This window comes from Gymnoscopelus braueri (assembly GCF_963280865.1).
Source record: "Gymnoscopelus braueri genome assembly, chromosome: 4".
Taxonomy (NCBI): Eukaryota; Metazoa; Chordata; class Actinopteri; order Myctophiformes; family Myctophidae; genus Gymnoscopelus; species Gymnoscopelus braueri.
The window spans coordinates 4,423,837-4,441,192 of record NC_137605.1 but is presented as its reverse complement, the minus strand read 5'-3'; the positions used below and the strand labels follow the sequence as shown (position 1 = coordinate 4,441,192).

Below are 17,356 nucleotides of genomic sequence, written 5' to 3'. Positions count from 1 at the left end.
ATTGCTTAAAAAAAAAAAAATTACAAGCTCACAGTGCGTCGCAACTCGCCACGTTGTGTGCGTGTGCGTGTGGATGCGTGTCTGTGTGGGTCTCCAAAACTACTCTCGCAATCCACTTTCCTGCCAGTTTAGGCCACAGAAGTACCTCCATGAATTATTATTTATCACGTATGTTTAATATTTTGTGAAATATGTACTTTTAATCTTATAATGTAAGTTAAAGGGGGTTGGAACGGGCTGAAACCAATTTGTAGACATATCATAGGCGTCTGACATCATACTGTAGGCAGGTTTTGAACCTAGCATCCCTGTTCTGGGCGGAACATTCACAGATAATAGCCGAGCTAGAAGCTCACAACGCAACGTGAGTAAATGTAATTGAGTAAATGTACTCAATTACTTTATACCTCTGGTGCATCAAGTGACAGTTTGTTAAAGGCAGACGGGAAGGCAGCCTGAGGTTATGAAGGCTGCCAGTGTTTAGTCTTTACGGGGCAGAATGATAAGACACCACAGGTGTGAAAACTTCACAACCTGACAGGTGTGAATCTTCTTCTGTTAGCATGCGGGGGAAATGTGCACCACAGATATTCTGCACATTCATGCAGAATATTATGTTTGCAGTGGTATGAAACAGATATAAATCTCTCCTCTCCTCTCTCACTCCACTCCACTCCACTCCTCTCCTCTCCTCTCCTCTCCTCTCCCTCTCCTCTCCTCTCTCCTTTGCTCTACTATCACACTAAAGTTTTCCTCCTCCCTCCCTCTGCACTTTTACTCTGGTGTCGGACTGAACACACACACACACCACACACACACACACACACACACACACACACACACACACACACACACACACACACACACACACACACAGAGAGAGCTTCCAGTATAGCTTCTCCTCCTCCATGATTGGCTGATCCAGTCCTGTGTTCCCTGACACTCAGTGCTCCCAGTCCTCCCATGATGTGTCGTGTGTGTGTGTGTGTGTGTGTGTGTGTGTGTGTGTGTGTGTGTGTGTGTGTGTGTGTGTGTGTGGTGTGTGTGTGTGTGTGTGTGTGTGTGTGTGTGTGTGTGTGTGTGTGTGTGTGTGTGTGTGTGTGTTGTGTGTGTGTGTGTGTGTGTGTGTTGTTCCAGTGCTGTCACACTAACGGTAGCAGCCAGGTAGAGAGGCTGGGTGTAATTAGGGCGTACCCACTGTCTGCCTGGGCCAGAATGAGAGAGAGAGTGTTGTGTGAGAGAGAGAGAGATGGGGGTGAGAGAAGAGGAGATTGAATGAGAGAGAGATAAAATGAGTTGAGAGAGAGACAGAAGGAGAGAGAGATAAAATGGGAGAGAGAGAAGAGGTGGAAAAGAGAATAGAGAGGCTGACAGGTTGACATTGGTGGCACACTTCTTAGTAATTTGTGTGTGTGTGTGTGTGTGTGTGTGTGTGTGTGTGTGTGTGTGTGTGTGTGTGTGTGTTGTGTGTGTGTGTGTGTGTGTGTGTGTGTGTGTGTGTGTGGTGTGTGTGTGTGTGTGTGTGTGTGTGTGTGTGTGTGTGTGTGTGCATGAAAAAGAGTGATGGAGATGAATAAAGAATGAGAGAAGACATAAACAGTGTCTACACACACACACACACACAGTATTCACACAATGTTTAATGTACACACTGCACTGTGTTTTGTGTGTATATTATACACACAAACATGTCAGTAGTACAGGATAGTGTATTTACAGTAGCAGTATTTACACGCACGCACACACACACACACACACACACACACTCACAGTGTACACACACTGTGTAGTGTGTATATCGTGGGTTGTTGTATTGTTCACTTTGTCATTATAGGAGGTGGGCGTGTCATTATAGGAGGTGGGTGGGCGTGTCATTATAGGAGGTGGGTGTGTCATTATAGGAGGTGGGCGTGTCATTATAGGAGGTGGGCGTGTCATTATAGGAGGTGGGCGTGCCATTATAGGAGGTGGGCGTGCCATTATAGGAGGTTGGCCTGTCATTATAGGAGGTGGGCGTGTCATTATAGGAGGTGGGCGTGTCATTATAGGAGGGTGGGCGTGACATTATAGGAGGCGGGCGTGTCATTATAGGAGGTGGGCGTGTCATTATAGGAGGTGGGCGTGTCATTATAGGAGGTGGGCGTGTCATTATAGGAGGTGGGCGTGTCATTATAGGAGGTGGGCGTGACATTATAGGAGGTGGGCGTGTCATTATAGGAGGTGGGCGTGTCATTATAGGAGGTGGGCGTGTTCAGATGTATATCATTGATGTCGGGCAGAAACCTCTTATCTCCATGTTTTAACTTTTTGAGTTCTTTCATAAATTAACGCCGACCTGATCATATTACAGAGTCAGAGATCATAATACAGAGTCACAAAAGCATCAAAAGTAGCAGATCTACAAGCTCGATCTACAAGCTCGATCTACAGATCTACAAGCTCGAAACGTGTTGCTTCACGCCGCGTTTTGAGCTTGTAGATCTGCTACTTTTGCTGATTTTGAATTTGAATCCTGAAAAGTAACAGTTTTGGACACATGAGGTTTCCCCCCGACACAGACCACATCCATGGATTCATTAGTAATAGATTACATCCATGGATTCATTAGTAATAGAATACTTGTCTTGTCGCTTCAATTGTAAATTGATGTCCAGAAGCATCTCTATGGTCTGGCTTTTATATTTAATAAAGAAAAGGATAAAAGCCTCAATCTGCAATTTCTATCAACTGTGTGTGTCCGCGCGCCACGCGCGCGTGTGTGTGTGTGCGTGCGTGCGTGCGTGAGCGCGCACAGTGCGTGTGTTTTCTTTATTAAACTGACACTCATGTGTCTTTGCTTGTCACCTGATATTGACACATGTAATGAAACTATGAACATCTGACACGCCACGCACGGCACGCACGCACACCGCACGCACGCACGCACGCACGCACGCACGCACGCACGCACGCACGCACGCACGCACACACACACACACACACACACACACACACATCTGTGTGTGTTCCTGTTATGCTCCTTCTCCACGTCAGTGTGTGAACATCCTGTTCTCCTTGTACTAAACATGAGCATCCATTCAGATAGCAGCCTGAATACATGTCCTCTTAACATGATGATCAGTCATCTGCATAGTCTCTCTCTCTCTCTCTCTCTCTCTCTCTCTCTCTCTTTCTCCCCCCATCCATGGTATTTTCCCCCCCTCCACTGCCTCTCTTCTCCTCCTCCTCTCCTTCGCTCTGTCGCTCCTCCATAAAGACTCCCACCCTGCCTCTCCATGTCTCCTCTTCCTGACCACCAGCCTTCATCCCTCTCTCTCTCCTGAGGAGAGAGAGGAGGGATGAAGCCCTATTAAAGCCCCCACCCCCCCTCCTCTCTGTGTCAGAGGGATTCTCATGGGTGTCTAATTAAAACGCTTCTCTCTTTCCTTCTATTTCTATCAATCTCCTCTTCTGTTTTACCATTATCTCTCTCTCTCTCTCTCTCTTCTCTTTCTCTTTTCCTCTTTCTCTTCTCTCTCTCTCTCTCTCTCTCTCTCTCTCTCTCTCTCTCTCTCTCTCATCTCTCTCTCTTCTCTCTCTCTCTCTCTCTCTCTCTCTTTCTCTTTCTCTCTCTCACTATATATCTCCTCTTCTACTGTATTCTCCAGTTTCTCCTCTGATGTTCTTTCCATCTGTTTCCTCTCCTTTCAACCTTCTCTCGCTTCCCGTCTCTCTTCCTCTCTCTATATCACTCTCTCTGCCTCTTATCTGTATTTACTTCTCTCTCTCTCTCTCTCTCTCTCTCTCTCTCTCTCTCGTCTCTCTCTCTCTCTCTCTCTCTCTCTCTCTCACTCTCTCTCTCTCTCTCTCTCTCTCTCTCTCTCTCCTTCCTCTCCTCTCTCTCTGTCTCTTCCCCCCCTCTTGTTGCTTTTCTATTCCTATCTCACTGTGTGTGTGTGTGTGTGTGTGTGTGTGTGTGTGTGTGTGTGTGTGTGTGTGTGTGTGTGTGTGTGTGTGTGTGTGTGTGTGTGTGTGTGTGTGTGTGTGTGGTGTGTGTGTGTGTGGTGTGTGTGTGTGTGTGTGTGTGTGTGTGTGTGAGTGTGTGAGTGAGTGAGAACTACACATGAGGACCGGTTTGTTGCTGAATTAACCAGGATTTAGATGGGAACACATCTATGTCATTTAAGGATTTCTTTGGCTATTCAAAAATAGCAGATCTACAAGCTCGCGCTATGAGCTTGTAGATCTGCTATTTTTTTTATCGTGGAAAATGTGTGCAAATCTTTGAATATATATAATTGCTCTTGATCAATTGATCATGAAAATCAAAGTTGGTCAAACTTACAATCTCAAGTGACTTAAAGATGGAGTGCCATGATATTTTTCAACCCTAAAACCTGATCTTAAGGTATTATTATTATGTAAGGATTTATTTCAACAAAAAGAAAGTGTACAGTAAGTGTTAAAATGTTGTTTTTATGTGGACACGCCTCCAGTTCATTAAGTATACCTGGTTCTCACCTTAGCACCTCCTCCACCACCTTAGCACCACCCACCTGTCCTAGTCCCTCCTCCTCCTCATGCCCACACCTGTTGTGTTATGATAATGAGGGGGAGGGTATGGCTTTGTGATGTCACTAAAGCGCTGTTCTCTTTTTGCACGTTTGACCCTCAAGGTTTCAGCCTCCAGGAAGAAACTCCAAATAGTCAGAGAAGACATAAAACCCATAAAAACACCACCGGGGGCTTAATGAAGTTCTATCAACCTCATAGACACATGAAAAACAGAAAAAGTGCAAAAACATGGCACCAGCTCTTTAAAATGTGGAAATGACTCTGGTCCGTCCCCCTCTCTCTCTCTCTCTCTCTCTCTCTCTCTCTCTCTCTCTCTCTCCTCTCTCTCTCGCTCTACACCCCTCCCCACCCCCACACACACACACTCTCTCTCCCCCATCTCTCCTCTCCAACTGCATTCGTATCATTACATCATATGACATGTCAAAACAATTCCACAGGAAAAAACGGCTGCATAATTTTACTTTTCTGCCCGTATGTGTGTATGCATGGGTACGTGTGTGGTTTTCTAGGCACGTGTTTCTGTGTGTGTGTGTGTGTGTGTGTGTGTGCGTGTGTGTGTGTGTGTGCGTGTGTGTGTGTGTGTGCGTGTATAGGCAACTCCGCACCAAACAGACTCGTCCAGACTATTGCAGACTACTCCAGACTGCAACAGACTGGTATTCGGTTGGCAAAAGTTGCCATTTAAGTCTGTCAGCCGACTGGCCATTCATGTGCTAATTTGACTTTTAGCCTGCCAGCGTTGCCAGGTCTGCTTATTATAAGCGACTTTGGGCTTGTTTCCCTGCAAAGCCACTTAGGGATGTTCCCAGCGTTTTTTCTTCACTGACGTGCAGTGGTGTAAAGTAACTAGTACATTTTACTCAAGTACTGTACTTAAGTACAATTTTGAGGTACTTTTACTTTACTGGAGTATTTCAATTGTCTATACTTGTACTCCACAACAATTATTTGAAATGTTTAGTTACTAGTTACTTTGCAGATATAAATCATTATGAAACATACATTAACCACTTTAGCCCTATTTTATACCTATAAGCTATTTGAAAATAGCAGATCTACAAGCTCACAACGTGTTGCGATGCACGCGTTCTGAGCTTGTAGATCTGCTATTTTCAAACATTTTTGTACTTTTACTTTTGGTACTTTAAGTACATTTTTATACCAATACTTTAGTACTTTTACTCAAGTAAATGTTGAATTCCGGACTTTTACTTGTAACAGACTCAGAGTACATCTATTGCATTCAAGCCTGGAATTTCGTCATTTTAGGGGCAAGGCCACTTGGCCTTTGGTGTTGTAATTTTTTGGAGGGCACAAAGGCCCTGCCCGGTCTTCCTGCCAGGGCAGGAAGGCCATCCAAAAAAATAATAATGATTTTTAAGTCCAAAAATGATTTTTAAGTCCACGGAAATAATGCATTTAACTTGAAGGTTAAGGATGATTGTATTTTAATATATTATAAGAATAGTATAACTATCTGTGAAATATAACCCATTTATTTCACAAAATAATGTGTTGGCAAATGACCAATATTTAGTTATATAGGTCTCAATATGTCACATTCAGCCCTGGACTTCACTGACTGAAGTAGGGGTCACATTAATCACATTAGATTCACAGAATGTATTTTACCCACAAGTTATTTTCATTCAAATGAAATGTGAATGAACTTGCACTAATAATGACTTTAGTTGATTTTTCACTCTTTAAAATATAGTATTTCTTAATTATTAATAATTACAGCTTGTAGATTGGCTATTTTCACGATTTTAAATTGTTTTTAAATAATAATAAAAAAGGAACATACAAGATTTCCACCCGACAGCCATAATATAATAGCCAATATATGGTTCTGTATCAGTATATTGGGCGCGTTCGAAAATACAGCACTGAGCGCACTGGCCAATACAAACTAATAGGCGAGTGTGCTCCGGTGCGTAATTTCCGAACGCACCCTATGAGTCCGTTTTTGCGGATTTCATTCTAATTGGCTACTATGCCTGCATATGAATTTCATGAGCCTGGGTAGGTCACCCTGGCTTGGAGATATGCCCTGTAGCGCACACTCCGCCAGTGGTGTAAAGTAACTAAGTACATTTACTCAAGTACTGTACTTAAGTACACTTTTGAGGATTTTTTACTTTACTGGAGTATTTCTAATTTTCAGTACTTTTACTTCTACTCCATACATCTCTGAGGAAAATATTCTACTTTTACTCCACTACAATTATTTGAAAACTTTAGTTATTAGTTACTTTGCAGATATAAATTATTACATTATAAAACATACAGTAACCACTTTAGCTCTATTTTATACCTAGGCTATTTGAAAATAGCCGATCTACAAGCTCACAACGCGTCGAAGCGACGCGTTGTGAGCTTGTAGATCTGCTATTTTCAAACATTTGAGTACTTTTACTTTTGGTACTTTAAGTACATTTTGATACCAATACTTTTGTACTTTCACTCAAGTACATTTTTAATTCGGGACTTTTACTTGTAACGGAGTACTTCTACATTGCAGTATTGATACTTTTACTTAAGTAAAACATTTGAGTACTTTTTCCACCACTGCGCTCCACACAGCAGCAGCAGGTGAAAGCAATTCACTTAAACGAGGGTTGTGTTGCGCACCAAAACTGCGCAAAACTAGGTCAAATCAATCAATCTCTCTCTCTCTCTCTGGGAGCAACAACGAGAAACAGTGAATGTAGGTTTTCATAGACATGGTCGCTTGTTTCTCTCACATAATCTGGCAACACCGACAGCCCTTTGTTGTCACTGCCACTGCTCTGCCAGTCGGCTAAAAAGCTGAACATGTTCGGTCGGCTCTGGGTCGGCCGAAAAGGTCCCGACGGACCCCTAACCGACTGGCCGACGGACCCCTAACCGACTGGCCGACGCTTCCCGAAGCCAAATCGGCCCAAAGTCGGGCCGATTTGGATTGGTCTGGAGCCAGCTTATGGAGCTCGATTAAAGTCATTACTACAAACAAACTCCTCGACTCCGTGTATATTAACACGTGATCGCGTGACCGCGTGGCCATGCACGCGCTCACGCGCGCGCGCGCATGACCGCGCCGTGTTCTCGCGTCACCCTATTAACTCAATGGGGAAACTACACGGCACGTTCATGCGGTCAGTGACGCGCGCGCGCACCAGATACGCATCGGCCAGTGTTTTGACACTGTTGGGGCAGTGGGGCCAGTCTTGTGTTGTTACTTACTGACGCACACACGCACGCGTGCGTGACTGTTTCAATCCACAAGTATGGAAGTCCATAGGTCCAAAAAATAAAAAATAAATACCACAATGAAATAAATAGAATACACAATGAAATAATTAAAAAACACAATGAAATATTGTGCAATGTTTTTTATTTCATTGTGTTTAATTATTTCATTGTTTTTTATTTATTTCATCTTAGTATCTATTTCATGGTTCTTTTTCATTTCATGCTGTCTTTACATATTTGTTTGTTTGTTTATTTTCACTTACAAAAACAAATTTAAAAACATGATACAAAGATGTGAAGGAGCTCGCCCAAAAACCCTCTAGGGGCTTAAAAAAATGGCACTCTCCGCAGACAACCATACATTAAAATTACAGTGAGAAATATACCCATCTAATACACATAGATCATTATTATTATTCATATCATATTATTATTATTATTATTATTATTATTAATTATTTTTATTATTATCTTGCAAGAGCACATATTCTGCTAGTCTACTGTCCCATAAATCAGGGGTCTTCAACCTTTTCAGGCCAAGGACCCCCTAGCTGAGAGAGAGATGAAGCAGGGACCCCCTCTACATACTGTATAAAATTGTTTCCGTCTATTTCACTTAAACCCTCAATACTTCAATCGTTGGCTCTGTACTTGATCTGCTCTTTTTTCCTTCTACACTAAAGCTCTTTGCCGAAAATAGCCGATCTACAAGCTCACTGCGAGGCGTTGTGAGCTTGTAGATCTGCTATTTTCTGCTAATGGTCCCCTCAGAATAGGGATTCTAAGTGGTTAATGTAAAAAATATCCTATCACTCAAAGATTTGGTGGCCCCCCTTTAGTAACTCCGAGGACCCCCTAGGGGTCCCGGACCCCCTGTTGAAGACCCCTGCCATAAATAAAGGCATAAATGCCCCAAAACAAATGTAACGAAGTAGCAGGACTGAGATTTGAACCCGGGCCTGCCACTCCAACACGCAACCTACTCCGCAAATAGGGGCAAGGCCATTTAGCAGGGCTACTACTCCCTGGGGGCTACTCAATATAATCTTATATGTATTCATAGCACTTCATAGTTTTTATAAATCAAGGTAAAACTATTTCGGTTGTCTAGTGTAATATATGCCAAGTGTTTCAATTCTCTTATAATATAAAAACATATACCAATGAACTGTATTTTACGGAGCCCCTAAAGGGCCATAGAGCAGATTTTTTTTTATCTTGAGCGCACGACATCCTATCTTGAGCGCAGACATCCTAAGTTGTGCGCTCGAGATCCTAGGATGTTCCCACATCATAATAAAGTGTGGGAACAAGATCCTTATCTCGTGCCCTCAAGATCCTTATGTCGTGCCCTCAAGATCCTTATCTCGTGCCCTCAAGATCCTTATGTCGTGCCCTCAAGATACTTATCTCGTGCCCTCAAGATCCTTATGTCGTGCCCTCAAGATCCTTATCTCGTGCCCTCAAGATCCTTATGTCGTGCCCTCAAGATCCTTATCTCGTTCTAACGTCTTATTAACTTGAGCGCTCGAGATCCTAAGTTGTTCCCTCAAGATCCTTATACTCACATTTACGCACGGTGGATTTACTTGGATTATGCGATACAATAGCCTGTGCGACAGTGTGCGTCCATCCTATTCTTTATTATGGTGAACGAATTGATGCTATTATTATAATACTAATAATTATTATTATCGTTTTGTCCTTGTTGGTGTACAGTTGGTTCTGGTTGCAATGGATACAGTACTGTCGGGCCGGGCGCGCAACGGCGCAGAATGGCAACATCAGGCTCGCTCTCTCTCTCTCTCTCTCTCTCTCTCTCTCTCTCTCTCTCTGCTAATTCTCAACGACAATCTGTGATTCTAATTTTCCTATGATCACCAGAAGTGAGAGTGTCAATTCCTTGATCAAATATGGTTTTATTCAAAGGAAATCAAAGGCTACAGCTTATGGAGCCAACATCGGTATAGTGTCCACTCCAAGCGTCTCAGAAAGATTTTTCACCGCAACATGATTCCATTGCTCAGGAAATAAACAACGGATCACAATAATATAACATTCCCTATAATCAGTGACATGTAGGTGATACCTATGTCTATCAAATATGGTTTTATTGAAAGGCAATCAAAGGCTAGATCAAGCTTAGAAAGCAAACATCGGGTAATATCCGACGCTACGGCGGTTCCTCGGTGCGGCTGCAGAGTGAGACTATAGGACACTCATTTATGACATTGTGTCACTCAACTCTTAGCAACAAAGTTTATTTTCATACAATAGGCCTATAGATTACATTTCAATATTAAAAGTAAATAGAAAAACAACACTTCTGGGTCCAATTAGTCTAGTTTTGTAATAGAGAGGAATGGTCACATATTCCCACCTATAAACATGTTTTTGCCCAATGCTGACAGCTGGTCAGCAGGTGGTTTCATGAATAGACAATATTTTGGACCAATTAGAAATATATATATATTTGCAAAAGCAGTGTTGGGTAACTAGTAAAGGTATTAAATTGGTTGTCAGTGGCTGGCAGCGCAGTGTGCACTGCACATCTAATCGCAAAAACCCGACGCTTATTTTGTCTTGATCAACAGCGATCGGCTTGTAGATCTGTCTGTCTGTCTGTCTGTCTGTCTGTCTGTCTGTCTGTCTGTCTGTCTGTCTGTCTGTCTGTCTGTCTGTCTATCTATCTGTCAATTAATCTATCATCTGTCACAAGGATTTTCAGCCCAAGGACCCCCTAGCTGAGAGAGAGATGAAGCAGGGACCCCCTCTATATTGTATATTTTTTTCCCTCCACCATGCCAAAAAATAGCCGATCTACAAGCTCACAAGGCCTCACGCTGCGAGGCGATGGAGCTTGTATATCGGCTTGTAGAGCTGTCTGTCTGTCTGTCTGTCTGTCTGTCTGTCTGTCTGTCTGTCTGTCTGTCTGTCTGTCTGTCTGTCTGTCTGTCTGTCTGTCTGTCTGTCTGTCTGTCTGTCTGTCGGTTGGACGGACGGACGGACGGAAGATTGATATTCTTTATTAACAATGATTATTAACACCAGTTTTCCCGGTGCCCAGTCTTCCTGGTGCCCAGATTTCCACAGCGCCCACTCATATACCCTAAGTGCCCACTCTTCCAAATGCCCACATGTCCCTAATGCCCACTCGTCCAAGGTGCCCAGTTATCCCTAGTGCCCAGAATGTTTTGGTTGCCCATCCTGGCTGTTACGTTACATAAATAAATACACACTGCAGTTATTTCCACACAGTAGCCTAGAATTTAAATGGCCTACAACAGATTAATATCTTCAGATTATCTTCAAATAACTGGTAGCCTAGCTGCTTTCACTAATGCCTCAGTCTTAAGGGTTTGTCAATATTATGCCCTTAGAAAGCACTGCCGTCTGCAACGATGAAGCAGCCTAGATCGGCTTGTAGATCGATCTGTCTGTCTGTCTGTCTGTCTGTCTGTCTGTCTGTCTGTCTGTCTATTATGTTACGTCCATAAATTACGCTTGGGACGTATGATTGGTCAATAAACCTGGTAGGTGGGGCTGAAAATATCTGATCTATAAACTCACAACTCATTGCATCCACACGTGTTGTGAGCTTGTAGTTCTGTTTTCACTTGCATAAATTAGGAATTCATTCATTTCATTGGTCAAATGCAACAGCTTCACATTACGTGCAACTGCACGACTCTCTCTCTCTCTCTCTCTCTCTCTCTCTCTCTCTCTCTCTCTCTCTCTCTCTCTCTCTCAAAAGTATTGGTATCAAAATGTACTTAAATTAAAAAGTAAAAGTACTCGTAAAAAGTAGTTTGATGTTACATTTAGAAGATGTAAATTTAGCCTTTATTTATACGTCAAATAAATCAAATACATAATTGTATTGTGTGAGCTTGTAGATCTGCTATTTTCAAAGGATTTTTATACATTTGAAAACTTGTGAAATGGGACCTTCTGCATAACGAGTAGTCTACTTTTACTGGTATTTTGAGCACATTTTGATACCAATACTTGGACTTTGTAGGATACTTTTACTCAAATTTGAATTCTGGACTTTTACATGTTACAGAGTATAGGCCTATTTCTACATTGCAGTATTGGTACTTTTTCTTAAGTAAAACATTTGAGTACTTTTTCCACCACTGATGCGTATACTACTTCATGTGAGTCCGCCACTCTGACAGAACTCAATTTGAGAATAAAGTAGGCCTACTCTTTATCATTCTGATAGATTAGTCCTCTGGTGTATACTTTTCGTTCTTTTTTCTTTTTTTTACAGTTCCTGTAAAAAATTATATCCTAATGCAGTGGATCTCAATCTTTTCAGGCAGCGACCCCCCAAAATAATCATATTTGAACTGGGGACCCCCCACCCTGAGAAGCGCTTGGAATTAGGAGTTGAGGCATTTAATTTAGTTTAACTCAGTTCCACAGATACATAGTCAAAATAGCAGATCTACAAGGTCGTTTTTTTTTTTTTAATCTACAAGCTCACAATGCCTTGCTTGTAGATCGCCTCTTTCTTATATTATTTCACAATTTTGACCGTATTTATAGTAGCCTATAGTTTGTTGATTAGTTTGGATGCAGTAATAGTCTTTTTTCTTTTCTTTCTTGAGGTATTAAAAATATCTTAAAAGTCCTTAAATTGTGACTTCACTGTCATCTGGGGACCCCCCCCCCCAAATCATGTGGGGAAACCCCTGGGGGTCCTGACCCACAGGTTGAGAACCGCTGTCCTAATGTACATTCTATTTTGCTACTTGTTGTAGTCACAAACTCAGAATACAGGGTACAAACTACAATATAAAGTTAATAATAATAATATGAAAAAGATAATGTACACTTCATAGGAGCAGAGATAGATAGGAACTAAAGAACAACAACACTTTGTGGAAGAGAATGTAAACGGAGCAGAGATATTTGTTTAAGAAAAGTAGATGTTTGCGGCAGTATTTATTGCTCTGGTGTTTTCTTCTTAAAAAGTGGGATTCCCTTCAAATGATTTATGCTTGTGTCGCACCGAAAATAACGATCTGAAAACGACGTGTCGCGCGTCGGTGTTTCGGCTCGCGGGTCGGTTTGGTGCGCTTCTCGCGGCTCACTTTGCTGCTCGCGGTTTGGTGTGCGCTCGCGGCTCACTTTGCTGCGCGGATCGCGGCTCGGTTTGGTGCACGGCTCGCGGTTCGGTTTGGTGCGCGGCTGAGGCCTTGTGAGCTTGTAGATCGGCTATTTTTGGCATGGTGGAGGGAAAAAAATATACAATATAGAGGGGGTCCCTGCTTCATCTCTCTCTCAGCTAGGGGGTCCTTGGGCTGAAAATCCTTGTGACAGATGATAGATTAATTGACAGATAGATAGACAGACAGACAGACAGACAGACAGACAGACAGACAGACAGACAGATCTACAAGCCGATCGCTGTTGATCAAGACAAAATAAGCGTCGGGTTTTTGCGATTAGATGTGCAGTGCACACTGCGCTGCCAGCCACTGACAACCAATTTAATACCTTTACTAGTTACCCAACACTGCTTTTGCAAATATATATATATTTCTAATTGGTCCAAAATATTGTCTATTCATGAAACCACCTGCTGACCAGCTGTCAGCATTGGGCAAAAACATGTTTATAGGTGGGAATATGTGACCATTCCTCTCTATTACAAAACTAGACTAATTGGACCCAGAAGTGTTGTTTTTCTATTTACTTTTAATATTGAAATGTAATCTATAGGCCTATTGTATGAAAATAAACTTTGTTGCTAAGAGTTGAGTGACACAATGTCATAAATGAGTGTCCTATAGTCTCACTCTGCAGCCGCACCGAGGAACCGCCGTAGTGTCGGATATTACCCGATGTTTGCTTTCTAAGCTTGATCTAGCCTTTGATTGCCTTTCAATAAAACCATATTTGATAGACATAGGTATCACCTACATGTTACTGATTATAGGGAATGTTATTATTGTGATCCGTTGTTTATTTCCTGAGCAATGGAATCATGTTGCGGTGAAAAATCTTTCTGAGACGCTTGGAGTGGACACTATACCGATGTTGGCTCCATAAGCTGTAGCCTTTGATTTCCTTTGAATAAAACCATATTTGATCAAGGAATTGACACTCTCACTTCTGGTGATCATAGGAAAATTAGAATCACAGATTGTCGTTGAGAATTAGCAGAGAGAGAGAGAGAGAGAGAGAGAGAGAGAGAGAGCCTGATGTTGCCATTCTGCGCCGTTGCGCGCCCGGCCCGACAGTACTGTATCCATTGCAACCAGAACCAACTGTACACCAACAAGGACAAAACGATAATAATAATTATTAGTATTATAATAATAGCATCAATTCGTTCACCATAATAAAGAATAGGATGGACGCACACTGTCGCACAGGCTATTGTATCGCATAATCCAAGTAAATCCACCGTGCGTAAAGGTGAGTATAAGGATCTTGAGGGAACAACAAGCGAAACTGCACAAAGTACTTCACACGAGCGTGCGTGCGTCACTGAGTGCTAAACACCGACTTAAAGTGGCTAGATGCTCGGTTTGTGTCACCTCTCCAATGAAATTACACGTGAAGGTCTAAAGGTACGCGTTTTCGTTTGAAGGTTACACGCCACGCATCAACTTTACATGTTCTCGTGTGCCATTACATGTTCACGTGTACATTTATTGGAGAGCTGACTCTAATGGAGCATCTGCTGGCTATGTTTGCGCAGCCAAGAACGCACGCATGTGTCACCACTTTAAGCCAATGGGAAATTACATGACACGGCCATGCGAGACACAACACACACACACTGCCCCAACAGTGTCAAAACACTGGCCGATGCGTATCTGGTGCGCGCAGCGCGTCACTGACCGCATGAACGTGCCGTGTAGTTTCCCCATTGAGTTAATAGGGTGACGCGAGAACACGGCGCGGTCATGCGCGCGCGCGTGAGCGCGTGCATGGCCACGCGGTCACGGGATCACGTGTTAATATACACGGAGTCGAGGAGTTTGTTTGTAGTAATGACTTTAATCGAGCTCCATAGTGCGTGTGCGTGTGTGTGCGCGTGTATGTGTGTCTGTGTGTGTGTGTGTGTGGTGTTGATGAAGTGTCTGTCTCCTGTGTGTCCACACACGTCTCCCTGCACAAAGGCATTATGGGATACCTGTCATTACCTTCATTTCTCACCCCTCTCTCTCTCTCTCTCTCTCTCTCTCTCTCTCTCTCACCTCTAATATCTCGTATGGGTCCTCTGTCTGATATCATCTCTTATCATCTCGTTTCGTCTCTCTTTTTAATCTCATGTGTGATCTGTCTCTGTCATGGATCATACAGATCTGTTGCTGAAACCATTGTATTCCTTTTTGGTACAAATTACACCTGACATGTTCCTGTTTTGATGCTGTACTGTAAATTAAAACCGTGAACGCATCTTTGTAACCACTTTAACCATTATTTTATAAACTCGCTATTAAAAAATAGCAGATAATTATACCAGCTTGTAGATCTGCAATCATTTTTTAAATTTGTGACATTTTTGGCAAATCTTTGAATATACATATTTTTAAGCAAACATTTGTAACACAAATATTAACATGCTTCTGGGGGTCCCTGGATCAAAATATTTTCAGATGGAGGTCGGCGGCCAAATATCATTTTGGAGGTCCTTGACATGAAAAACTTTGAGAACCACTGATATAGTAAAAAAAAAAAAATCAGAAAACTGTTAGGATTTAGAAGACATTTTGTAGAATGGGAACCTCAGGGCTTAATGGGTTAACACTGTGTCTCATGTCCTCTCTCTCGTGTCTCTCATGTGTTCCAGGTTAACAGGAGGAGAGCTGCTGTCCATCCAGGTGAACCTCAACGACTACCTGGACATCTTCTGTCCCCACTACCCCGGCGTCAGCGCCCACCCGTCGCCGCCATCGCCGCCGCCAGGGGGTCCTGAGAGCATGGCGCTGTACCTGGTGGCGGAGCGGGCCTTCCGGGGCTGCGTGGAGACCACCGGCGCCATCAAGAGGTGGGAGTGCAACGCCCCCCACGCGCCCTTCGGCCCCGTCCGCTTCTCGGAGAAGATCCAGAGGTTCACTCCCTTCAGTCTGGGCTTTGAGTTCCTGCCCGGACAACACTACTACTACAGCTGTGAGTTTATGAATGAATGAATGAATGACAACACTACTACTACAGCTGTGAGTTTATGAATGAATGAATGAATGAATGACACCACTACTACTACAGCTGTGAGTTTATGAATGAATGAATGAATGACAACACTACTACTACAGCTGTGAGTTTATGAATGAATGAATGACACCACTACTACTACAGCTGTGAGTTTATGAATGAATGAATGAATGACACCACTACTACTACAGCTGTGAGTTTATGAATGAATGAATGACAACACTACTACTACAGCTGTGAGTTTATGAATGAATGAATGAATGACAACACTACTACTACAGCTGTGAGTTTATGAATGAATGAATGAATGACACCACTACTACTACAGCTGTGAGTTTATGAATGAATGAATGACACCACTACTACTACAGCTGTGAGTTTATGAATGAATGAATGACAACACTACTACTACAGCTGTGAGTTTATGAATGAATGAATGACACCACTACTACTACAGCTGTGAGTTTATGAATGAATGAATGAATGACACTACTACTACTACAGCTGTGAGTTTATGAATGAATGAATGACACCACTACTACTACAGCTGTGAGTTTATGAATGAATGAATGACACCACTACTACTACAGCTGTGAGTTTATGAATGAATGAATGAATGAATGAATGACACCACTACTACTACAGCTGTGAGTTTATGAATGAATGAATGACACCACTACTACTACAGCTGTGAGTTTATGAATGAATGAATGACACCACTACTACTACAGCTGTGAGTTTATGAATGAATGAATGACACCACTACTACTACAGCTGTGAGTTTATGAATGAATGAATGACACCACTACTACTACAGCTGTGAGTTTATGAATGAATGAATGACAACACTACTACTACAGCTGTGAGTTTATGAATGAATGAATGAATGACACCACTACTACTACAGCTGTGAGTTTATGAATGAATGAATGACAACACTACTACTACAGCTGTGAGTTTATGAATGAATGAATGAATGACAACACTACTACTACAGCTGTGAGTTTATGAATGAATGAATGAATGACACCACTACTACTACAGCTGTGAGTTTATGAATGAATGAATGACACCACTACTACTACAGCTGTGAGTTTATGAATGAATGAATGAATGACACCACTACTACTACAGCTGTGAGTTTATGAATGAATGAATGACACCACTACTACTACAGCTGTGAGTTTATGAATGAATGAATGACACCACGCTGTGAATCGTCTGCTATCTCACAAATCGATTCGATTCCGATTCTTGGGGTCACGATTCCGATTTTTATCGATTTTTTCAAAACTAACGATTCTCGATTCAAAAGCGATTTTTTTCCGATTAAAACGATTCTCGATTCAAAACGATTCTCGATTCAAAATGATTCTTGATTCAAAAC

The 17,356-nt window shown here is 42.4% G+C and overlaps 1 protein-coding gene across 1 annotated transcript in view; it reads left to right on the top strand.

Annotated features, from left to right (window-relative positions):
- Window positions 1-17,356, top strand: part of efna4 (ephrin A4) — a 107,338-nt gene that overhangs the window by 64,840 nt on the left and 25,142 nt on the right. Inside the window, exon 3 of the mRNA XM_080426397.1 lies at window positions 15,608-15,927. Within this exon, the coding sequence (XP_080282523.1) occupies window positions 15,608-15,927 (320 nt within the window). The remainder of the gene's footprint in view (window positions 1-15,607; window positions 15,928-17,356) is intronic.